The following is a 26,363-nucleotide window of genomic DNA, read 5'->3' on the forward strand; positions in this document are numbered from 1 at the left end:
TGTAATGTTGCAATATAACATTCAAATCACAGTATATTTTGTTGTCAAGGTGTTTTAAGTTTTTATGGATATGGATGTACAATTTGTCATTTGAACAGTGAGACTATAATGTACCTATTTTGAGTACTAAAATGGTAATCTAATATTAACCATCAATCTTGGTTTGTTTTTAGTGGTAATTACTTTTACATACATATTAGTTAAATTAATACGATATGTTGGACATAAATCCACAATTAGGTACCCATTAATTTAATTTTTTTTCGTTTATTTATTGGTAATAAATTATGAAAACATGTGATCATGATTCCAAAAATTTTAATCATTAAAAATCGAACTTGATAACCCAGGATTTTTATATGAAAAATGTATTTTTTATACATCGACGTTTTAAAGTTATTTTAATAATTTTAAACATTCAAGTTGTACATTAAATAAAAATATTGAATTAAAATGTTTTCAGATTATTGATAAAGATATAGGTTATGTTTTACATAACACATTGATTATCGTGTGAATATGATCAACGGGGCGTCCGGGTAGGTAAATATTCTACTAATAAATAATTAAAAACTAAATTCTTAATAAATCACTGGGTACATACTGTGTTCAGTGACCCTTATATCAAAGATTTTAATTACAGTAGTATTAGAGTAATTAATTTCCTAATAGCTAATACCAGATTTACTATGTACTAAAATTATTATAGTATTGGAATATATTTTATAATAATATTAGACTACTACATGAATTAGAATAAATTTAATGAAATAAAATATTAATATTAGACATTACCTTGATTGTATTACAATTAAGATAAATGATGATCGATTAGACATTAGAACGATACTCACTAATACATATAGAAAATAGCATACATGAACGGTAGTATTCGACTACCCGAGTATAATCAAAATATTTGCATAGTTGACGTTTCTCCACTGTATTAACTTGTTCTACCACATTAAGTTTTAAAGCGACTTAGAATTCAATTACACGTTGCGTAGATACCGAGTATCGAATTCGACCTCGTAAAGTCATCTCCTCAAATGCACAAGTTTCGCACATTGAACAATACTATTAATATGAGAGAGGTAAGTGCATTCAGATATATAGTTAATAGAACAATCATATACATGTATTGAACACTAAATAGTGTACAATAGATAGGAGCTTATACCCTCAGAATAGTAAAATAAAACTACCGACCGGCCTCAATGACACCTGCAGAACGCTAAACACATATTATGTATCTCTAGCACGTATTCGGGATCAATTTTAGTAGGTTGGGAGGGAGGGTTTAAAATATTTTTAATACATGAACTAAAAATACATAATTATACATATTTATCGAATTATGTAACTAAAACAAGATATTGTTAATAAGTTATTAAGTTTTATTAATAGCATCGTATTTACTAAATAGATTATAAAATTACCTATCCATACCCTAGCCAGTATTCGAAATGTCTTAAAATGAGTGGTGAAGGGATATATTGTAATGTATCAAAAATTAAAATTGAAAAACGTGAATAATTTAGATTTTTTATACTGTTCTCTTCGTATTGTGATGAATAAAATGACCAAAAATACATTAGTACCATACCATCAAAGAATTAATTTTATTTGAATTAGATATACGAGTTTAACCATGATAAGCAGTAATAAGTGTGTAATTGATCATAGGAATTAGGAGAAATTTCATTTTTAAAGCAATTTCAATCATAGGATGAAATATGTAAAGGAAAAAACTAGATGGATGACATTTTGACATCCCATCGTACCCCCCACCTTTGACGACGGTCTATTCTTTATAGTATGATATGATATAGTATCGATAATATAGATTTTATACATTATTTATGTAATATTAATGCAAAAAAAACAGACATTGACGAATGGGCACGAATACAATAAGTATTATATATTTTAATAGTATCCAGTCAACATTTTTTTTTAAGATTTTGTTTTGATTGTGACTGTTTCCGTATTTCTAAGTTCCAACTCTAGTAATAGCCTCGGCAGTTTCTCCATGTATATTTTCTCTTACATGCACTCAACTCATGCATCCATCAAATAGTTTTTCTCATACAAACTGTCATTTGAAAAGTTGGCAATTTAACGTGAATCCGACTTCGAGTAACGCCCTGGGACCTAATAGGTCTGGATTAATAATCCAGATGTGCTAGTGATACGGATGAACCAATCACTCACTGTGTATTTATGTCACACGTGCTTACATCACATTTTTATTTATTAGTCGAACAAATGAGCAATCAACACATAAAATAGGTCCTACACAAACATCACATAGCTAAATGTATTCGCTGCTAATCCCCACAATTCCCATCAAACAAACCAACAGGGACACAACTGGGCTGTACAGGAAAGTACAACAGGTGGTTCTGGGATGTTATTAAAAACATACCATACACACTAGGTCATTTGTTTCGTGATATAAATATAAAAAAAATTAACACTTACCACGTTGAATCGGGTTATCTTGAAATATCGTCACATTATTTATACTTACAAATTACAACTTGAACGTAAAGTGATTTTGCACATAAGAAAAATACACACATAAAATATTTTGATGTGATAGATGATTATAGAATATACTGAATATAGTAAAATCATAAAATATTATTCTTCTTTGCTCGTTCGACAAGTTTTTACTATACATGCCTACATAAGATTTCAATAATTTATTTGTAAAATACTATTTAAGGGTCTAGATTTAATACAATATTATATCATAATTCATAAAATTAGGTATTTATATACATTTAATGCATATAACACTTCGGTACACACACAATATTTCGTTGGCAATATACCTATGAATACCTAACCTGTGAATGACTTTTGGGTAGTTGTTACGTCAGTAAACTGTCCTTAGCTTTAGATTTGTGGTTTTATCGATTTCGAGGTTTTAATATTAATTCCGCCGGCTATGGAATCCACCCGATATTCAGTTACATGACATAGAAGGTATGGCAGAAAAAAAAACAATAAAATATAAACTACTGAATACAATAACTACACACAGAAACTCAAACACTGATGAGGGTTATTTAGTTATTGTTTTTACAAAAAATTAAACATAATTCTTATTTTTTTTAAATAGAGATTTTATTTCACTTTAAATGTAAGTGAATCTATCAATTTTTTGTTTAATTCATCGTCAGATTCTTAGTCCCTTGTTTCGATGATAATGAAGATGATATCCATGTTTTTGGATTAAATTTAAATGCTTCATCAATGTAGTCATCACATAATTTATTTAGCCTATCGATAAGTTTCTTACAGGTAATAGGTATAATTTTTACAACCTATTCCACAAAAATTACATTTTAATTGAATTCTTTGATTACAATCCATACTCTTTTAATCTAATAATTATCATCCGTCGTATAAAAATAAAATAATATTACTTCCTTATTTATTGTTATTTTTTTTATGTGTACATATAGATATATGCTAGAATCGTTTCGCATTATTATATTAATCGTATAAAATACTGTAATACATTTAAGAGTTGTATATTTTTTGTTGTTCATTCATTTTGTGTTTACTTAATGACTAATATTACCATAAATTAAAAGCTTCAAGTGTCGATAATAATATATTATGATATGTCAAAAGAAAAGTACAATAAACATAAAACTTGATAATCCCTATCACGATAAGGGTGTTGACAAAAAATGTGTAGGTGTGGTCTTAGTACAGTTTGTCATAATATGCATATTATATTAAAGGTGTTAAACGTCAATAAAAAGATAAAGTAAAATTACAAAAATTCGACGGCTACTATTACAGACAGAAAAAAATATCAAACATACCTACATATCGTGTAATATTAGTATAGAAAAAATCATGAAATTAATTGTATTACAATACTGTCGTCTACCTACACCGTATGGTGGAATAAAATATAAATTTATTAAAAAATTGAACTTTTTCAATACTTTATTATCACGGATGTTTTATTATTATAATAATATAATATATTTTTAACTAGCTGTTGCTTATTAAGGCTGAAATAAATATTATTAAACCAGGTATCCACTATATACCAAGTCGTGTATCACTAAGTTTATTCAGCTTATAGGTGATGCATATTATTGAAATTTTGTTTCCTACCTACTATGTACTTTGCAATATTAACCCGTCTGGTTAGAATAGGTTCTGATGCTGAAATATAGACTGAATAGTAGGTATACTAATTTTAGAAGTGGTAGGTATATCAACTGTATACATAATAATACTGTGATCAGAAATTCATCGATGAATTATTCACCGTTTGTAGTTTCTAAACTATTTTCTTGAGTGATATTATTTTCGTTTTGCTTTTCTTCAAGTGTCTCCTTTCTATTCTTCTTGATATATTTTCTACTGTATAGAGATATTGGGCGTGATGATTTTGACGTTTCTACAACTGGAAAATGATTAAATATAAAATTTCCATAATGCTTATCAAATAAATTTATCGGAAAGTTAATATAAATTTAAAGGGTAGGTAGGCATATATTTTTTATTTGTCTCTGCTTTGTACAAAAAATACATTTAAAAAAAAAGGAGATAGGTAATATATTTAGTTTAAAACATAAATTTTTCTAGAACTGGAGCCAGTTTATTTGAATAAATCTGTAGGTGCTTTTTATATTATGTATATTTCATTATTATACTTTCAGTATTGAATTTTCAGTATTATACAATTTAAATGATATACATAATAACTGTCAACAGTCACCACATATTAAATGTTATAGACTCAGTCTAATTTATACTATTACAGTAATATAATTCACCCCGTTAAGTATTTTTGATTCTAATTGCCACTCAAATTGTTCTCAAATGCTTAGCTTTAGAATTTTAGAAACAGAGCACAAAACGTAGTAAGTATTAACTATTAAGCATGATGGATACAAAATTAAAATATAGGTTAAAAATTCTAGAAATTCTTAACCAAAAAAAATGTATAAAGATTTACTCTCGACATTTTACTATAACAAATTTATCGATATTTTAGATTTCAATAGTCTAAGTTTAATGTAGGTTATGTAAGAAAATTCTAATAAAACCTAGATGGATACCTGTATTGCTTGTTCACACTATAATTTAAAATTATAAAATTCATAATACCTAATAATAGCCAAAAATTGAATAGTCCAATTGGGTAATAAATAATAATAACTATGAGATAATTGGAACTAAATAGTTTACCACTGCTTGAGTCGCGGTACGTCATCTTGAACATATTTTTTGAAGTCACTGCAGTGATATACTTGGGTGTTGTGAAAGTATATAATAGTGGATTTACCAATGCATTGATCGGCACAACAAATATAATTAGCCATACGTACATCTTACCTACAAACCATTAAATTATTGTAGTTTAGTTAGGATACAGTATAGCCAGTGTAGGCATTATAAGAATACTTTTATGTATCAATAAAAAAATATATTGTAGGCACCTACTTGAAACATGATATTTTCTTAGTGCCGCGAATTTCAAAACGATTATGGGTAACCAACATAAAATATTCGCCAAAACAATGAAAAAGAAACGAACTGCGAAATCAAAATCACCAGCAGATATGCGGGCAGCATGTCTTGTTTTTCTGACACTTATAAACATCAACGCATACAAAACGGACATAAGTAATAAACTGCAATGACAATAAAGTGGTGTTAGCCGTTAGGTACTTATAAACTTATAATAAATACCAATAACTGTAAATAATATTTTGATTGATTTTAAAATAAATAGAAGTATCTAATTTAAAAACTACCTTGCTGTATGTAATCCCAAAAACATGAATGCCGAATATTGCCAACCACTAGCAAATGGGTCTTCAATATATAAAGGATAGCACAAACCATTGGAACCGTAAAATTTTGACGAGTGCTTCCATAAAATCACTATAATTAAAGTGCATTATGGTATTATTCATATTGTGTACATGCGTGTAGGTGAATGCAATTTGATATTGTATTATGTACTTTAAATTTAATGAATGACAATACATTACATTTGTATGCGACTATAATACATTTCGATATAATATCTGATTCTACAAAATGGCAAAATCATAAATTATAAATAAATACAAAAAAAATGAAAATAGTCTAATTATTAAAGTCTTACAACCATAATAATGTATTAGAAAATGAAGTTAACCCCAACCATGTACTTACGTATATAACTTATAAGTTGAACAATAGTATATATGTACTAAAGCAAGCACTGCAAGGTATTGGAATACCAGGCTTACAGAATTTATATGCAAATTTAAATTAAACTTCAGTAGCGCAGATAGCTGTGTATTTACAAATAATTAAAATTATGAGAAAATTATTTTGGCTTTATTTGTCGATGGTGGTCTGTGGACTGATAGCAGCAAACAATTATATTTTAAATGTTTAAATAAACAGTTAGAAGCAATGAAAGCAGAATTTCAAATAGCAAGTGTCTCATTGAGTTATTTCCTTGGAATAAATATTTTTAAGTTAGAAAATGGGTCGATATTGCATTTTCATAGATGACCAAAGCAATTACGTGAACAAAATTATATTTATGTAGATATAAGATGGTAAAGAATAATCTATACCGATGGACAGCTCACATACAATTGGCCTAATGAAATCCATATTCCAATCAAATTCAAATAAAATTAAAAATGATGTTTACTATTGACAAGCAGTAAAGCAGCTTATTATTTTTATCTCAGGTCACAAGACCAGATTATAATAGACAATTAATTATAAAAGTCTTTTTTTATCAGACCCTAATCAAGTAAATTGAGTTTCGGTGAAACGCGTGTATGTTGTGTAAAAATTACAATTAATTACGGCGTATATTATGATTCAAATAAATTTATTTTCACTAGACAAATAAAATTATTCGTAATTGATTACTAAACACGAAGATCAACACCAGGATATAAATTAAAAAATAGGATCTCCAATAAATTAATAAACATTACAAAGGAAACGCAGTGTAGTTCAGACAAGTTCAGTCGCTTTCTTAACCAGAAGCATTATAAATTACAGAAAGTGAACTAATAAAAGGTTTTATTAAAATATGGTTGATTAGACTAATTTACAGCACAACATCTTACGATTATGGAGGCCAGTTAAAATTACACTATGCATCGAAAATCAATCAACCAATCAGCTATTATATCGATAAAAAAATACAGATTAACACAGAAGTATAAAATAAAAGGATGTTCGTTACCAATTAATACGAGAAAAATAGTATGAAAAAGAACGTTAGGACTAGGTACAATTTCTGGAATGGTGGAACAAATTGTAGACATTTTGAGCAAACCATTTCCAAAAACGCCATTCAATTATTTAGATTAGCATTTTTAGATAGATAGATAGATACATATAATATAGATATATAGATAGATAAATAAATAATCCATTATTTCCATAACAGGGCCAAAGGGTCACGTGCATATGAAAACGGGTTTTTGCACTCTGTTGCAACTGCAGTTCCAATATTGAATAAGTACCTATTGCGCGTCAATTGCTTGTTTATTTGTAACCACAAGTCTAAATAGTAGGTTTAGTGTCAACTGTCAGTTATTACATCTGCCTTTTTAATCTAAATACTATATTCAACAAACAGAAATTATTTCTTGTATAATACTTACATGGAGCAATTGATAAACTTATGCCGACCACCCAAATTGATACCATACAGTAAACGGCTGTTTTCAATTTCAATACTTGATATCCAGAATATGGTACAGCTATGAGTAAGAATCTTTCCAAACTTAGGAACACCAGTACGAGCATAGATACCTATAACCAAAAATATTGACGAATTATTTTAAAGCGGTTGGGGGTGGTGAATTTTATTTATGCATTTAGACTAGTAAATTCCGAATACCACTGCATAACTCCAAATAAAAATTTTAAAAACAGCAAAAAAATAAAAATAAAAATTCGTTTACACGTACATAAACCCAAAGAGAAGCAATAATAATTTAAATATTTATTCATAATGGTTTCATTATCAGTATCTGTTTTCTTAGTATTTTTTTAAAATTATTTAAAAAATTATAATCGACGAATAGTTATTATTCTAAAAGTTTTATTTGTAATTATTATAAATATTTTAAATAGTATACTTCTGACGAAATCACAGCTATCATTCCAATTACAGTGCACAAGATAGATGACTCCCACTCGTGTGCATACAAATAATATTCATTCCGATATATTTGATCATAATAACCAATAACCATTAAGTATATCACCATGAACAAATCTGAACCTGAAACACACATATATATATACACACACTGTTATATGCTTATGAATTTAACTTAGAAAATCAATACACTTGTTATTACCAGCTAAATTCCGTATGACAAAGTTTATTGCTTTATTTTCGTCTCCAAAAGTACTGAACATCCGACCGTACAACACCAATGCGTTAAAAATCAATGTTAGGACTGTCACCATCCATAGAAACCATCGAAAAGTTGAATTTGGTAGGAGATTTAAACTTGACGATAACCCTTTATATTATATTGTATAGTTTATATTCCATGAAACAATTATATTAGGCGGCCGGTTATAAATTATGATTGCTATTAATTCACCTTAATAATATTTCATTAATTGTTGGCACTTACCATCCGTATTTGGAGAACAGAAGTCAACATGTGGGGCGTACAAAACACAATAATGAAATTCTTTTAAGTAACTGAAAGAAAAACCAATAGAAAAGTTTACATTTTAATGTAAAAACACTATTTTAAATAAAATCAACTCACAGAAAATCCAGTGTAGTCAAGTTATCAAATAATGACATTTCAATATTTTCTTTATTTATGCCATTCATATCTCTGTAAAATATATTTTCTGTATAAAATGCATATTATTAAAAATCCATTATTTTAATACATTTATATAAACTGTCTAAATATTCAAATTATAACAATAATTATTATACCCTATCTTGTAAAAGAAAATATAAATTCGATCTGCCTACTGCCATAGCGGGAGTGTGAGACGCATGCGGGTCTACCTTGATTTAAAATTTGCATTTAAATGAAATACGTAGGTATGTTTAGTGACTTTCTTTATTTTTTAATTTGTAAATTGAACTAGACAGTGATTATAAGAAATTTAAGTAATGCAAACAAGTCATATGGCAGAGGTGGAAAGCCCCTTATTTTTCTTTGTATATTTCTTTTAGTTTTCATATTATTTTTTTTTTATAGAAGTTAATTTTAAGTGAAAATTTTAAGTGAAAATTATAAACAAAAATATACCCATAGCCTTGGTAGATCCCTGATCCAGAATTAGATAGTATATAAAGCTATCATAAATAGTAAAACTAAATCAATTTTCATTTAAATGTATGTACTAAACTATATAATAAATATTACGATATAATGTATCATGTTTATACAAACTGTTTAAAATGTTTGGTACCTAACCTAAATTACTTGTACCTCAAGATCACAATAATATAAGTAGTACATTACATATTAATATTTATGAAGGTACTTAGGTACATAAATAGGTCTTAAATATTATAAGTTATTTGTGTATTTTTTAGGTCATTAAAATCCTAATTATAACAAAATGAATAGGTAGATAATTTATATAAGTATTTCAAGTATTTTAGTACATTAAAGGTTTTTTTAGGTTTCATGATTTTACATTTTAAACTGTGTTAAAGAAATGCTAAACACAGATGTATTTATTGAAATGAAAAATATAATTATTGAAAGTGGTCGTGATAAGAAAAAAACTGATTTTAGATAATTTAAAATGTCTGATTGGTTTGTGTAAATAGGTCTTATACGTTGGTGGTGTGCAATTAAAAACTGTACCTAAGCAAAAGTTTACACAAATGAAAACGATACAATATTTAATAATGCAAATATAAAAAAGACCATAACACAATCATATTGAATATTCCATACTCCAGCTAAAAAAATCAGAAGAGACCTCGAAAAAAAATTAAAACTACAAAACGAAAATGTGATTTGTTGATCAACATAAAAAGAGAGAATTGTGTCGATACCTTTGTAACAACCTTAGCGTACAAACCATACAAGTCTGTATTTTTAATTAACAAAATATTTAACTTGCAGACGTTTTATACTTGAATACAATTTAAATAAGAAAATAAATTATTAATTTAATGTAAATATTATTTTAAATGAATATAATATGCTATATTTATACTATATTGTGTATTGTTTATTATACAATATATATTTGTATGACTATAGTTTTTTTAAATATGTTTATATTTATTTCCAATCTTCAATATATCAATACTAATAAATCATAATTTAAAAAATAAATGGTTTAAAAATCGAAATGTAATATAGTACCGGTGGTAATGACAGTTGAGGTTTAACGGAATTTGGCGGAAAAATGGAACATACAAATTTCAATATAATATGAGAAGTGAATACATTTTTTATTCTAGTAGTATTATAGGTGTAATACTTCAAATTGTATTAGATACACCTTTATTTATCCATGGTGACGATAACATAATAATATGTATATTGTTCATCCATAATAACGAATAGCTATACAGCATACAACCGGAAATTCGGAACTAAATTAAAAATTGAATAGTACATTAGTAGCCACGATACTGTTTTCATAATTATTTAAATACATAATGATTTTATGAGGCTCATGATACATTATAAATTCAAAGTTCCCGTACTTACTTGAATAATTAACGTTTAGCTTCAATAAAAACGAAAAATACTTACCTACCTAAATGTAAACAATAAGCATCAATAAAATATTTGGAATAATTAATATACATTTATCGACTACTTAGACTGTTATAAACAAGGTAGATCGCTGTGTTTAGTGAGTCATATTGTTAAATGGATATATATTATCATTTTTCATATATTCAAGCTTTAATTGTTCGAAATATTATTATCCATTTAAATTATGACTTTGAAAAGGAATATTTAAATTACTACTCGTTGTGTAGCTGATTTTATATTTTTAATTTAAAAATTCAAACTAAAATTTCATAGAATTTTAAAATGTATAATGTACCCATACTGTACATTTATATTATATACCTAGTTGAAACAAATAAAAACTTTTGGATAATGTGAGTAATTTTTAGAATCTTTCAATTATTAAATTACCAATTTATCATAAGAAATTTCATTGCACATAAAGTGTATTGTAACATCATCATATTCGATCTAATACATGAATAATTCATAGTATTACTTTAATATTGTCAATATAATCGTTTTTTTATTTTAAATATGTGAATTAAATTTGATAGAACTCAAGAACCCGGGTACGAATGTTGTGTAATTATGTTAATATGTATTTAAGTATAAAATATAAAAGTATTCAATGTAGTATAAATCTACAAAATAAATACAACTTACAACGAAGAGAGTTTTTTCATTTGTGAGAAAATAACTTTATTTATTCTTGTAATTGGATTATTTCTTAAAACTCTAAATAAAAAAAAAAAACGTATTAACTGAATCAAAAATTGTAACGTAGTATTACAATTTATCTAATATTTTTAATGGATGTAGCATTTCCTGCGCGATTGTTGTAATGCGATTGTCAGCTATATTTCTGTAAAATTGATTATATACGCTTGTGTAAAAATAAAAATAAAAATATTTATTTTTTAATAAAAACTTGTATCATTACAAATCCGAAAGATTCAATAACTTTTGAAATGCATTTTTATGAACCACAGTGATTACGTTGTTACTTAAATTCCTGAAAATAATATAAATATGCAGTAAATGTAAAAACAATTCAATTTTTTGTGAGATCATGTTGATAAGGTATTATTATTTTATTTTTAAACAAATTAAATAAATTGTCTTACAAAACCGATAGATTTGGTAATTCTGCAAACATGAACTCGTTTATTGTTTCAATGAGATTCCATTGTAAATGTCTATTATAATAAAGTAAATTGCGATTTAATAATAATAAGTATATTTCATCTATTTTTAATAATTAATATTAATATTTATTAGTGATATAATATAAAAGAAAATACTTACAACATTTCAAGATTCTTAAAGTGTGGAAAGCACTCGTTCTTAAAAGTCAACAAATTATGTGAAAGATCTCTAAAAAATATATATACAACGATGTAATTAAAAAATATATATCAAACATTTTGATTCGTACATCCATTTTACTTTGACCATATGCTTCCAGGAGTTCAAATTTAAAAACACCAAGTGATTATTATCCAAAAATAGGGTACTAATATTATTCAATCCGTAAAGGGCATCTTTTTCCAAAACATTCAATTCATTACGTAATAAAAAACTGAAAAAAGATTATTTTGTAGGTTTTCATTAAAAATTAGTTGACAATAGTTATCTGTTAATATTTTATAAAAGATACAGTTATGTATTAATTTAATTTTAAAGAAAATTAAAAACTACTTACAGATATCTTAATTTATCTTGATGTTTAAAGACGAACGGAGGTATTACAGACAGTCTATTATATTCTAAGTGGCTGAGAAATAAATATTTAGAAATTATATGAATTATGTTTTGACCTTCTATGTTTTAACTATAGTGTTCATAACTTACATCATTACCAACGAATTATAACCATCAAAAGAATCGTTAGAAAGAACTATATTGTTGCTCCTCATTGATCTAAAATACATTAAGATAGTACATGACTGTATTTTATAATTGCAATTATATTATAACCGATAAAAACTGTTATAGTATAAATTAATAATGTAATATATAATTATACTCTATATCAAAACAGGTAAGCTAAAAGGAGTTGTATAAATATCTACTTAGTTATTTACTTAGTAATTAAATTGTTCACAATTATTACAAAATGATTACAATTAATTTCTTAACATTTAATTTATTAATAAATATTTTAACAAATAATGGTAAATAGTAAGGTACCTATCACAATTTATTTAATTCGTAAAAAAATATTTTAATGCATTTATTGAGATGAATAATATTTAAGTCATGCCGGTATTTTTGAAACTTTTCATGGAGTCGAAATCATAGCCTAGAACTACTGGTATTTTTAGTATTTGGGACTACCACGATTATAACGTTATTACCTACCATAATTATCAAACATAAAGCGAAACCCTAGTATTTTATTATCCAAATTCATGAAAAACCACTATTTTATAAGCACTGAGTGTAAATACTGCTAAGAACACTGATAATTGATACACTATGGTTCGGTAATAAACTACAGTAGTTCCCAAAAAATCAGAGTCTAGTTTTAATGACCGAAAACAATTTAATATTATTCATTATACCGTTGATATCAAAAGTATAAACAAATGCTGATATCGAAATTTGAAACACCTCCACCCTTATCTTAGCTTATATATTAATCACTGACTATCATCTGGGTGATAAGAAAAGTATGTTACGTAAATGGTGCACGATACATCGTATCGATTGCTGACCACATTTGTAACAAGCATTTCTGATAATTTCGAATTGGTAAATTATTTTGATTCTTTACTTACATTCTTTTTAGATTAGACGAAATATTTCTTGGCACTTTTGTCAGTTCGACATTATTACACCGTAGCCATGTTTCAACCAAACAGTCACACCTGGCGGGGTAATTGTTTAAAGCTAAATGGCAGTACAAAAGCTAATTAAAAATCAAAATGATAATCAATCGGTTTTTTCAGTTCCAACTATTTAGAAGGTATTAGCTGTGAGTGCAAGTATACAACTAAGGTAGTGTCCGAGTATCGAATAGTAGTATACATAATAATATGAGTTGTGAGTACAATGCTTAATACTATGCAAATTTAATAACAATGGGTATAAATACATTTTTAAATTTTTTGTTATTTAATATTAATTTTTAAAAATATTATTAAATTAAAATGTTAATAAGTACGTCGATTTTTTTTTACAGTAAAAATAACTCAATGTCCGTCGGTTCTATGTGACGTATAGTATTCAAATTAATTATACCTATGCTCGGTGACTGAAATATTAAACTCGTAATGGCTTACCCTTACAAATATTTTGTAAATGACAATTAGATTAACGTTTAAGAAGCTTTATTAAAATATTCAAAACACGTTATGGTATATTAAATACCTGTACTTATCTAATGTAAACTAAACACGTATTTTGTATAAATTTAAATATTCTGAGAGTTCTCACACTGTTAAGAGGCCTCCCAAGTATATTCATGTTTTTAGATTCTGAGCGGAGAGACGATAATGTATTGATTTTACATAGACGTGTGCTTTGTTTTTCAGTCTGTCATCACTTTTTGGGACTGTAAAAATGCTTAACTTTTATGAATTTCTGCAGCATAAAATTTGACGAAATTGGATATTCAGCCATAAACTAACTATTTTCTTAATTTGTTGTAATTTATAGGAAAATATTCGTAGATACTTGAAATTTTCATCAAATCCTTTTTTTAAGCATTTTCTTCGCATTGGTTATTTTTTTTTAATATTTTGACTTTTTTAATCTAATTATTGACATTTGAGTTATTTTTAGTTATTTTTTCTAAAATTTCCGAAAACTTGGAAATGTATAAGTACAAGGTTTGTCTTAAGAAGTTCATTCTGAAGCCAAAAAACTAAAATATTATAGAAACACAATCTTTAGTAATAGACATTTTAAATTAAAAATTGGACGAAATTAGATATTTAAACAAAGAAAAACGATTTAAGTTTTCTGTTGTAATGTAAAAATATTCTTCGTGGGTACTTGAAACTTTTAGTGCATTATATTATAATATTTTATATTTTTATACACACAATATCATTTGCATATATTCGGAAAAAATGAAGATTATTTCAGCACAATATTTGTTTTCTCTCAAATTAATTTGAATTCTCATACTCTTATAATTTTTTATTGATTGTATATGTACTAATACATGCAGGTGTCATAAGACAGTTATATAACACCTAAAACCAAAACTATTTAACTAAAAGTTGTAGAAAACTGATGTAAACGAGTTTCAACATACCAAATTTTGTACCGATAATGATTTTGAAAACAGATTTTTTTTTGTAAAGTCAACTTTGGACTCTACAAGCTACATTTTAAATACATTATTCTAAAAAAATATTCTAGTATTTTTTGAAAATTTATTGGAAAAAAAACAGCTTTGAATCATTGTTTATAATTCTGTCTCAAAGAACGATCTATGTCATGCCTATAGTTTAATCTAACGTTTGAATTTGAAAAAATATGGCTTAGAGTATTGTACCTATATATGATAGATATGATAAAGGTAGTAAATAATATTTAAATGTAAGGTTACAAATAATCTATATTTATTAAAATGTTCTAGGAAATTCAAAGATTATTAAAATAAATACGTATTTGCGAATTTAATTTTAATTTCACATGCTCCATACACGATCCATGGTATTTTTAAAACCTTAGATTAAATAAATAAAATGTGTATAATTTATTATGTGTAAGACATTTAGTACGTATATAACTTTAATTCAATTGCAAACTTACCACAAGGCAACTCAATATCTGAATCATTACGTTTTGGTCCTAGTTCTAGTACCGGTTTTGGTGTTGGATCTGGGTTCGGGTCTTCGGTGAATATAACTTTATGATAATGTTGCATACTTCCAGAGAAGTCGGCTGAAAAAGTTTTGATTTAATTAAATCATTAAATGTCTAACTGACAAAATATTATAAATTCGTAAAAACTAACAATCAGTGTTACATTTTATATTTTGCAATGGATAATTAATTCTCTATAATTTATGGAGAGTACATAAATGTTGTTTCACATGTAATTGATAAATGGTTTAATTATTAATTAAGGTTTAAAGCTTTAAAATTTTGTTCAACAATAATTAATTTTGAATTTTTATATTTATGAAATTACATATTTGTATAAATAAAATATCTATACGAAACAATATACAAATATATCTCAAGACAACAATACTATTTTGTTTTGAAACTTTCGAAACGGTTATATTAAGTGACATAGTGCCACAATCACACAGGTACCTGAATACAAATACTATATGTACAGTGTATGTATTCTGTATAATTAATATATATACTATTGGAATGAGTTAAATATTAATTAGTAATGACAAACAGCCAAAGCACATGTTTTAATGAAATAATATTGACTATTTATAATTTTTATAATATATACTAACTGCATGTGAGATAATGTTCGTCTTCTCCGTGTAGGCAGTCAGAAAAATTATTGCATTTATATTTATTTGCAATACAAACGTCCGACTGGCTGCACAAGAATGAACCTTCATGACAATCGTTAGAGCCTAAACGTGATTAAATGATATTATTTGCTTAGAAATTAGACATACTTGAATATCAGAAAAAAACAATCACTGACCATAATTTAAGTGCAAAGTAATAAGAGCCAGTGAAAAGAAACAGGCGATAATGAAACTACTAATAATGGCCGATCGAGTTGCTGGCATTGTGGTTTTCAGAGATATGAACGTTCTTGAGCACTACGGGGTAGTGACTGTAAGCTTGGACATTTATTCAAATTTGTGTTTGTTCGTCATCATCCCCCACTATTATAATCTGTGACAAACACAATGATTGCAATATTATTTAATGGCAACTAAAATTCAGATTTAATGTAGAAGTGGGTGACGGAGTCCGCAATTAAACCCTCCGGTACACTTTGCATATTAATTTATTACAATGTATAACTAGCGTGTTCGGATTATAAATAAACAAACCTAAATTTATGGTCTATTCATGTCGATGGGTTATTAGTAAATTACACATTGAACAAATTTCCAATGGAAAATTAAATCAATTATATTATGTTTACGAATTTAATTTTTCATACAAAGTTTTGTATGCTGAACTACAATAATATTATTTTACAAAATAATAAGCCTATTTTTTAACATTAGACACTCAATATTTTGAAACCTAAAATGATTTTTTACATCATTTGAAATTATAAAAAATACAATTTACAAAAAAAATATATTTTTACTTTTTTAAATGTGATTACACATTTCTAATTTCATAGTTCAAAGAAAAATGTTTTTGGAGAATACATGTATTAATATCGAATTAGGAAAGAGAAGTTAATAAATTATAAATTATAATTAACAATTATCTAAAGTTGAAATAAGTGATCCCTTAGCCTATATGCCACTCGACATCACTCATATAAACTTTAAATATGTACTTATTTGTTATAAGTTATAACTAAATTACTACCCGTTTGAAATTTGATTTTTAGATATCAAAATACTGACAAAATTTTTCTTTGGAATTTTATGTTGATAATGTATGTTGTGATTTGAAAAAAGGTAAAACTTAAAAATTATAGAGATAAAAATAATAAAAAATATAACTTTTTTGTAAATGTTATTATTAATATTCATGTACTATTCTTTTTATTCTTTTTTTATTATATTTGGTTGTAAAATACGAATTCATTCAATATTGTTATAATTAATTACTATTAATACTATAAAATTAAAATATATTCAATATTTGTTCTAAAGTGTTTACTGTACGAATAAATGTATTAAATTGTTAAAATTTGCAAATTTAATCTTCGAGCATAATCATCTTTGTAATGCTTTAATGCTTTGATATGCAAATTCTAATAAAATTTTAATAATTTGCCTAGTATTTGAGATCGGATTTATTTGTAATGAATATTAATAATGCATATTAATAATTAATATGATATTGATTAGAAACTATATTAAGATAAATTATAACAGAAACTGACTTATTATTAAAGTACCTACTAGACCAGAATACCAGATACACTTATTTCACATACATATGTACCAGTATACCAGCTACCACCAGCGTTATATAGTGATCTGTCATTCGGAGACAAATAAAACAAATAATTAAGTAACAAACTACAACTCTGAGATAGTAGAAAAACGGAACCTCGACAGTGGCCATGGCTTTTCCGTAATGCCATTTATGTTCAAAATTGTACTATTTATTTATTATTTAATTCTTACTTGATACCTTGAAGTCTGAAACTAACATAACAATTCATGTACATTAATTGAAATTAGTGGCTCACTAATTGTGCAGTGCAACATTGGTTATAAAAATTCCAAACAATTAACCTAATTAAGTCCCGGATTTCCTACCTGCTGTATGTTTTTACCTACGAGCTAAGTTAAATGTACGTAAATTAACGATAAAAGGCTGTGCATTATTGTTGTGCTAAGTATTGTATTTTTAATATTTAGTGCAATTAATTACACAGTAATAGCTAATGAAAATAAATGAAAAATATAATTGCATTACACGAAATACATTGATAATTTTCAATAATTATATTATTGATATTATCAAGCAATAAATTATAATATGAATAAGAGAAGCAATACAAAAAATCCAATTCAGAATTTGAAAATAAAACAATAAAAGTGGAATATTTTTATGAAAATTATTAATATCCAAAGACTTGTTATTAATTCATTATAAGTTTTTAATGTCTGGATGAGTGGAATAGTGGAAAAACATTTTACTTCGTACACCTGGAATCGTTCAGGGATGTCTGTGTCAAAATGTACGCATGCTCCACTACACGTGACCCCTCCCCAAGATGACTAAAGCCAAAAAAATTGATTTAATATTATATAATCGAAAATCACAGACTCGTTACAATTTAAATGACGTCCGTGTGTATTAAACTATATTTAAAAATAATAACATGCTGTAATAATATTAAATGAATAGTATTATACACGGAATACATATGTAATTGAACGGAGCATTATGAATTACAAAGATAAAAAAATTGAAATATATTCCTTATTGCAAAGTAAAAATATATAATATTTATCCTACACTATGTTTGTAAGATTTATATTGAAGGCATTGAACATTTTAAGTCGTTTTAACATTTTAACATCCAACGCTGATATTTAACAAGTAATAGATTTTTGGGATAATATCTGTTTGGTGAAGCCAAAATAAACTACAAAAAAATTGAGTATAACCACTGAATTAAAAAAAAACTTGAAATTTCTAATCAAAATTCCATAATTTATTTTCTAGTATTAATGAACCTTTAAAAATTTAGAGCAAACATTTTAAGTCCAAATATTTTGTATTTCATTAGACAAATTACTATTGCTTAATTTACATAGACATACTATTTTATATTATGAACGCTTGGAAAAAATGTACTTTATTTTTCTCTCCAATAATATTAATCCACCAGAAACACAAATTAATGATAATTATTCAGAAAAATAAGTTAATATTTATCGAAGTCCTATCTTAATGATGTAACTGCTCAAAAGCTAAAATAAGAGTTAAGAATTTTTTACTAAGACTACAAAGAATCGACAATGATAAGAAATGTAGAAAATGTAACTAACTTGTTACAAATTACAATAATTACCTAACAACAGTTATTACCAAAAAAGGTATCAGAATATTTTTCCACAGTATAAACAATAGGTACGAGTGTGATTGAGTATAGTAGCACTTAGTAGTATGGCTAAAAATTATACTTTTTTATAAAATATGTTATGCTGTGATGAACATGCCTATTACCATTAAAATAATTTTGTATACTAAATATATGCGCACCGAGGTTTATACAATATATAATGTTGTAAAATGTATCATTCTTTATGGAAAGCCGCCTTAGATAGGGATAACTACTCGCACGTTTTTGTGAAAAGTATGCAGATTTAAAATCCTGAAAAAAAATGTGTGTAAAAAGGATCACTTGCAAATAACTATATTTTAAAGTGTTTCATATACTTGCACTGTCTTATAATTTCTTCATAGAACAGCAGAGAAAATTTGAAGGAATTTAGTATTATTGGCGAAATAACTTTTAATGACAAAAAAACAACAAAAACCAATGAAACGTGTTCAAATTTTTAAAAATAAGTACTTACCTATTTTAAATTTTTTAACTGAACTTAAAATAATACGCCAAGGTACTTGGATACTCACTTCAATTTGTATTGTGAAAATATAATAAATATTAATAACAAAAAATAATTGAAAAACTATAATTTTTACTTAACATATTTCGACAGTTTTAATCCATATTTAAGAGTTTACATGATTATTTTTAAGAGTCACAAATCACAAGCCCTACTCATAGCTAATTAGCTATTCATTCAAAATTAAATGTTTATATTTAGTATCTATTTTTAAATCGTCGGGAAAATATTCTACTTTGGAACATGAAATAAAAAATATAAGCCGTCATTCTTATAGAAGTAAAAACTCAAGAAATGATAAGTATATAAAAGTTGTTCCAAAAATGTTTAGTCACGACTTCAGATTAGGTGAAAAAATAATTTTCGAAAAACGGTAAGTACCTGTAGATGATTTTCTTTAAACTTCGGCGATTTTTACAATATTTAAATATTTAAGTAAGACAATATTGATATGAGAAACATCACAAATTAAAAATGTCTATATCTCACTTTAAAACTAAAATATCGAAAAAATTGAAAAACTCTTAATCACGGAATCACGAATATTTGGCATATCGTACGTTTGTAAGACGGAGACAACAAACTCATGGTTACTCAGTACATCAGAAAACAAATGTTTAAACTTAAAGGACCACCTTGTACAATACATAGTATTATGCATGGAAAGTCTTAGCCTGCGAAAAAAAAAATAACGGAATGATAATGATCTTGAAGAACGCAATTAATTAGCATAACACTATTAATAGCTGGTTGTTTGAAATCATTCAAACGAAATTAATTTTGTACAGAGATCTTGGGAATGCAATTAATTCGCAGCGTATCTGCGGTTCTCTGTAATGACACCTCTAATATCTGATTTAGATGGGTTTTAACACAAATTGTCTGTAATAAGTACCCTTAGTACCCAGGTAGTAACTTGGGAAATCGGGAATTCAAATAATATGTGAGTTCGGGATAATTTATTATTTTTAACATTTTATATTCATTGAAATTCATTGAAATTTAAAAGTCATTCGTAAATAATTATGTTTATCTTATGGTCGTCTAAGATAAAAATAAATCTATTCCACAATATAATTAATTCAAATAATTTATTAGTATATAAACTATTTTAAATAGGTACCTATATATTTTAGCTTCTGAGCGAAGCGATGGACGTATTGATTTTAGTAATTTTACAATGGTGTGCGTGTTTTTTTTTTTATCTGTAAACATTTATTCTAGTAGAAATAATGCATCGATTTTCGACTTCAACATCTTTTGCATATTATATATTTTACAGTTTTGTTCGCAGATGCAACAATAACTTTTTTTAAATGAAATGCTTACTTAACTTTCCCAGAGTCATCAGTGTTCGAATGGAGAGAAGAGCACGGGCGGACACAGTCCGTATTAATTTTTTCATATATTTCAGGTTTTCCCTTCATTAAATTAAGCTAGGAACGCTAGAAATGCCCCCCCAGCTACTATGGATGACTACTTTTGAATGATGCGTTTTTAGATTTTGTCTTCATTTATATCTCAGCAAAGTAATGGTTATTTTTGGCAGAAACGGCTATCGTCAACGGCCTTCAGAACAGTACCAATAATAGTACAGCTATTTATTTAGTTATTGAGTTGTCAAACATATTTTATTTTCATAATTTCATTATAAGAAAAATTAATTTATACTATTTACTTGGAAAATGGGTTATCATCGATAACGGTCAATTACGGTACATAAATTTAGTATCTAAATATTATAATGTTTTTGTGTCAGTTATTTAATTTACTGTATGTGTAAATGGTCCAGGGGACAAAGTCCCTAGTGGCCCCAGAGTAACTATAAAATGTATCTGCTATAAAACGGTGTTTTCTGAATTAAAATCAACGTCCTTTCTCGATTTTTGTTCTGATTCGAGCAATGGAGTCCACAGTGTACCCACCTATATCGGCTATATCTAATGCGCATAAAATGTTATTATATGGCTATACTCTACGTCTTTATTCGGTGATAAATATGATTTGTATAATTAAATTTCATTATGACAAATAAATAAGTTTACCATTGCAAAGATTTAAGTAGAATATAAGCTCGTGTGAATTAAATGTACTTAACCTTTTACTTTTGGTCTACTTTGTTTGCACATTGTACGTACCACAAAATTATCAAAAAAAAAAAATTCGATTTCGTGCATTTAAAGATAATTTTAATTTCGTTTATTTGTAATGAGTTTTTAATTAAAGTCATTTGCACACAGTCTTGAATCGAGATTCTTGTAAATAGAAATTTCAACATTTTTTTTAAACGAATGTCTCCTGCATTTTATAATGAACTCTGTTTGAATATTGATATTTGTGAGAGAAAAAAGTTAATTGAAAAAATTGTCCAAGCTTTTAATATTTACTTTTAGTATTATAATTAAATTATTCCAGTAAGCACTAAGCTACGAGGAACTGACAATTTTCCAATAAATTTACAACGAACACTGTGTTGATTTTCTTATACATACAATGATAATATGAAAAAAAGATAAATAATATTTCGATATTCCTGTGCACGGTGTACTTACAATATATATATACAATATACAATATATATATATACAATATACAATATATATATATATATCATATGTTTGTGTTTATTTAAGATAAACAACTATTGATTTCAGTGAAGCGCTTAAGTTGAACAACAATACGACAGCGAATAATAGGAACAAAATAAAAACTTTACCCTGATAATACTTATATCACTATATTACCTACGTACCTATTCAATATAGTATGTAATGTGTTTTTACTTTTTATTATAAATCAACAATTAAACTTTAATCATCTGATTAAAATTTAAATTCAAGTTTTCTTCTATTTAAATCGAAATGTTTGTATTAAAATAAAAGACAAAAAATCTGTCTGTGGAGTATTAAAAGAAACAACAAAGAAAAAAAGAAAATAATATTCTTCGAGGAATTTAAAAAAAACAAACCCTATACTCGTTGTTTAGCAATAACATTCAGTGACTGTATACATTCAGTAAGAATAAACCCATTTTTCATTTATCATTAACTCTACTACTGGCGCAGTGGTAGCCGGTAGGTACCTAAACTCAGACGATAGAATGTATTTTAAAACATGTAAAACAAAAATATGATATAAAGACATTTATTGTATGTTACTATAAAGTATTTAAAAGTGTGAAGGTTTATAATATGGAGGTGAATAAATTCAAATGAAAATTTGTTGATGTGTTTTTATTAGCTACATTAAATTACTTTTCAGTTTTGACTGTTAATTTAATTAAATAAACAAAAATACAATATGGTTTTAATCAAATGCCGGTTATTTTTAATATTTAATTTATTGATAATATTATAGATTAACTTATACTTGTAGATAATTTTTTAGTTAATTATAGAGAATGACATATTGGATGAATTCATTAAGTGCATTCACTTTCAGTAGTATGCAATACCATTTTTTACTCTCTGCACTTTTGAAGCAAATAGTAAAATAGAAAAAAAAAAATTTTCAATAATTAATGTACGATAAAAACTCCATGGGTTACACCGAGACCGAGATGCAAAAAATAATAATTTTTTTTAAGGACCTAGTCTTGTCGATTTGTTTATGAACGAGACTAAGAAAATAAACGGTAATTATGATACCTATTATATTTTGTACTTTAAATAAACTAACGTAATAACAAATTGAAATTTATTTTTAGTGAAATTAGACAAAAAATACTGATGAATTCGTAATTAACTCTGCCATCAATGATTTCGATTGTCTATAAATTATGATTAATGATTACTTGGGAAAACGTATTTTGTGCCAATTGCAGTACTTGTAATTTGCAGCACCGAGAGACAACTACATTTCGATTCATAAGTTATCTGGGCCAAAATTTAAAAAAAAAATCAAAGTGAAATTTGTGCCAATTGTTGAAATAATTTACCTAAAAAATTTACTCTGAGCTCATAACAGTTCTAAGCGTTATACTGCACATAAAACATGAATAAATAACATGAACAATATCGGACAATGAAATTCCTGATTTTATTATTAACTGAGATATTACTCATTTATACACAATGATTAGTACCTATATTGCATACAAATACATTTTTTTATTTTACTTTATATACGTTTTAATAAATTCTCAAAATGTATCTATTAACTAGTTTGATGAATAAAATACATATTGATAAGTTTAAATGATTATTCACTATTTTAAAGTGGCGCAAAGTACAATTTTTATAAGGTGAAATGTTGCAAATTAAAATTTTGAGGATACGAGATTTCGCAGACTACAAGATCCCTTTTTTCTACTTTTATGTGGCGCAAATTAAATACCCTCGATTACTTTCTTTAGAATCTTTTAACATGCCCTTTATTGCCCACTTTAACCTACCCTGGCGTATCAAATATTGTAGTACAAGTTGATTCACCAAGCATACTCATCGCAATTATAATGATAATTGAACGTTGTATAATACCTATAATATTTTATTATGATTTAAAAATTATAACCTATTTTTGTTCTGTTCCTGAGCAATTGTAGTATAATATATGGTACTATAACTGTATTAACAACTTTTATTATAAATATATTTCAATATTTCAGGTACCTGTGTAATATGTATAAAATAGTATTAATATTTTGAAAAAAAAACTATTGCACGATCTTACCTTTTTTTTTTTCTTCTTTTTTTTGTTCCTAGATTACATTGGCTGCAGAGGCTATTCGTTACAGGTATTTTGTAAACAATTTTTACAATTACAATCTTATTTATTTTAATGAATATTTCAATTTATACAAAAAACATTTAAGAGGATGTCAGCGGAGCTATTTTTCTTCTTAGTAACATGCTTTCGAAAAATAGGTTTTATTCCAAAATGATTAGACTTAGCGTTACACAACCTATTATAAAAATTAAAGGTAACAACATTATCTAGGGAATGACATATCCATTTACCTTTTTATTAGTTTTTAACGGAAATACGATAATTTTAAGTTATCGAAAATTGCAACTTTTTAATCATAAATAACTACCGTTTAAGCTGTTTAATCAAAAAATGGATATGTCATGCCCTAGATAATATTGTAATCTTTATTTTTGAAAATTTGGTGTTTTTCTCTAAAATCACTCTAGACCTATGCTTTGGCCATTTTTCATAAACATGTTTTTTGTTATCGAATTTAATTTTTCATTCGTAAAGTGCTGCTGCCAACGAACGGCGGCGACGTCGACGAGTATTTCTCCCACTATGGCCACAATCAGCGGATTCGGTCGCGTCGCATGCACGCACGATATATTTTTAACTAATCGGCGAGACGGCGATTAACTATTTCGAAGAATAAATCAAAATTACAAGATAAGATACTATTGCAATTAATGCAATGCATACGAAATAATATTTATTATAATAATATTGTTTCTATTGTTATTATATTGATGTTCGAAATAAATAAGAATATCATCGAAGACTATAATATACGGTATAATGCCATGCATGCCTTATCCCTCTATAATCTATACGAATACGATAGTGAGTATACTACGTAACATGACAGTTTAGGACATCTAGGATCTAGGTTATTACTTATTGACTGTTGTTATATTTCATTTATCGTGTTTACTTGTTCAACGTGAAAGTTTGAAGCACGAAACTAAACGTAATACGTTTATTATGGCGAATAAAAAACTTACTGCAAAGCGTACTATTAGAAAAATAACTACAAGGACTCTAGTTCAAAATCGGTGGTCCAATCGTATTTTAAGGTAGGCCATTGATTTATTAATTATAATATTTTTTTAATTGTACCTAATTGTACGCAATAGCTTACATTATTATATGTCCAGTATTATAATATTATCATAATTAATAAATATACTATTATAATAATTATATTATATTATATAACTATTAATTTGCATAGACCTACTGTTCCTATATATATATTCTTTAGGGAAGCAGCTAGTACGTCAACAGACGATGTTGAAAGCGTACAAAGCGTAAACGCTGCAGACTTTGTTATACCAACTCTGTAAGTAAAACTACTAAAAACATATAAGTATAACCTAAAAAACCCGTAAAAATTACCGCGTATTAGTAAAAGAAACTTATAATTACATAGTTAATTTGTTAATTGGCAACTTATTGTTCCTATATATAATATATTCTTTAGAGAAGCAGCTAGTACGTCAATTATTAATGATGTAGAAAGTGTAAACGCTGACTTTGTCTCACCAATCGTGTAAGTAAAACTATTGAAATTGATTTGTTTATAAACAATACAAATAGATTATTTTAATTATTATATTTTTATCCTATTAGTATAATATACCTATATATTATACCTATGCTGTTATTATTTTACAGTTTTACTATGTTGAAA

The 26,363-nt window shown here is 26.4% G+C and overlaps 1 protein-coding gene across 1 annotated transcript; it reads right to left on the reverse strand.

Moving 5' to 3' along the window:
* Positions 1 to 3,443: 3,443 nt before the first annotated feature.
* LOC111038597 (relaxin receptor 2-like) lies at positions 3,444 to 15,656 on the reverse strand. The gene is made up of 19 exons (XM_022321758.1): positions 15,531 to 15,656; positions 13,544 to 13,655; positions 12,615 to 12,683; positions 12,466 to 12,537; positions 12,199 to 12,342; positions 12,069 to 12,137; positions 11,888 to 11,959; positions 11,704 to 11,775; positions 11,554 to 11,625; positions 11,427 to 11,498; positions 8,802 to 8,873; positions 8,661 to 8,731; positions 8,376 to 8,543; positions 8,151 to 8,296; positions 7,671 to 7,821; positions 5,799 to 5,928; positions 5,485 to 5,675; positions 5,230 to 5,376; positions 3,444 to 4,441 (listed from the first exon to the last, which is right to left on the reverse strand). The coding sequence occupies exons 1-19, from the start codon at positions 15,643 to 15,645 to the stop codon at positions 4,296 to 4,298; spliced, it is 2,091 nt and encodes a 696-aa protein (XP_022177450.1). The 5' UTR covers positions 15,646 to 15,656; the 3' UTR covers positions 3,444 to 4,295.
* Between the last annotated feature and the right edge of the window lie 10,707 nt (positions 15,657 to 26,363).

The sequence above is a fragment of the Myzus persicae genome, unplaced genomic scaffold, assembly GCF_001856785.1.
Source record: "Myzus persicae strain clone G006 unplaced genomic scaffold, MPER_G0061.0, whole genome shotgun sequence".
In the NCBI taxonomy this organism is placed as follows: domain Eukaryota; kingdom Metazoa; phylum Arthropoda; class Insecta; order Hemiptera; family Aphididae; genus Myzus; species Myzus persicae.

Excerpts from the sequence above, each read along its gene's own strand:
- LOC111038597 (XM_022321758.1), bottom strand. The coding sequence starts at position 15,645 with ATGCAACATTATCATAAAGTTATATTCACCGAAGACCCGAACCCAGAT. Across the intron at positions 7,822-8,150 it reads TAGCTGTGATTTCGTCAGAA|GTATCTATGCTCGTACTGGT; the intron begins GTATACTATTTA and ends TTTTGGTTATAG. Across the intron at positions 5,929-7,670 it reads AAGTTTATCAATTGCTCCAT|TGATTTTATGGAAGCACTCG; the intron begins GTAAGTATTATA and ends CTTTAATTATAG.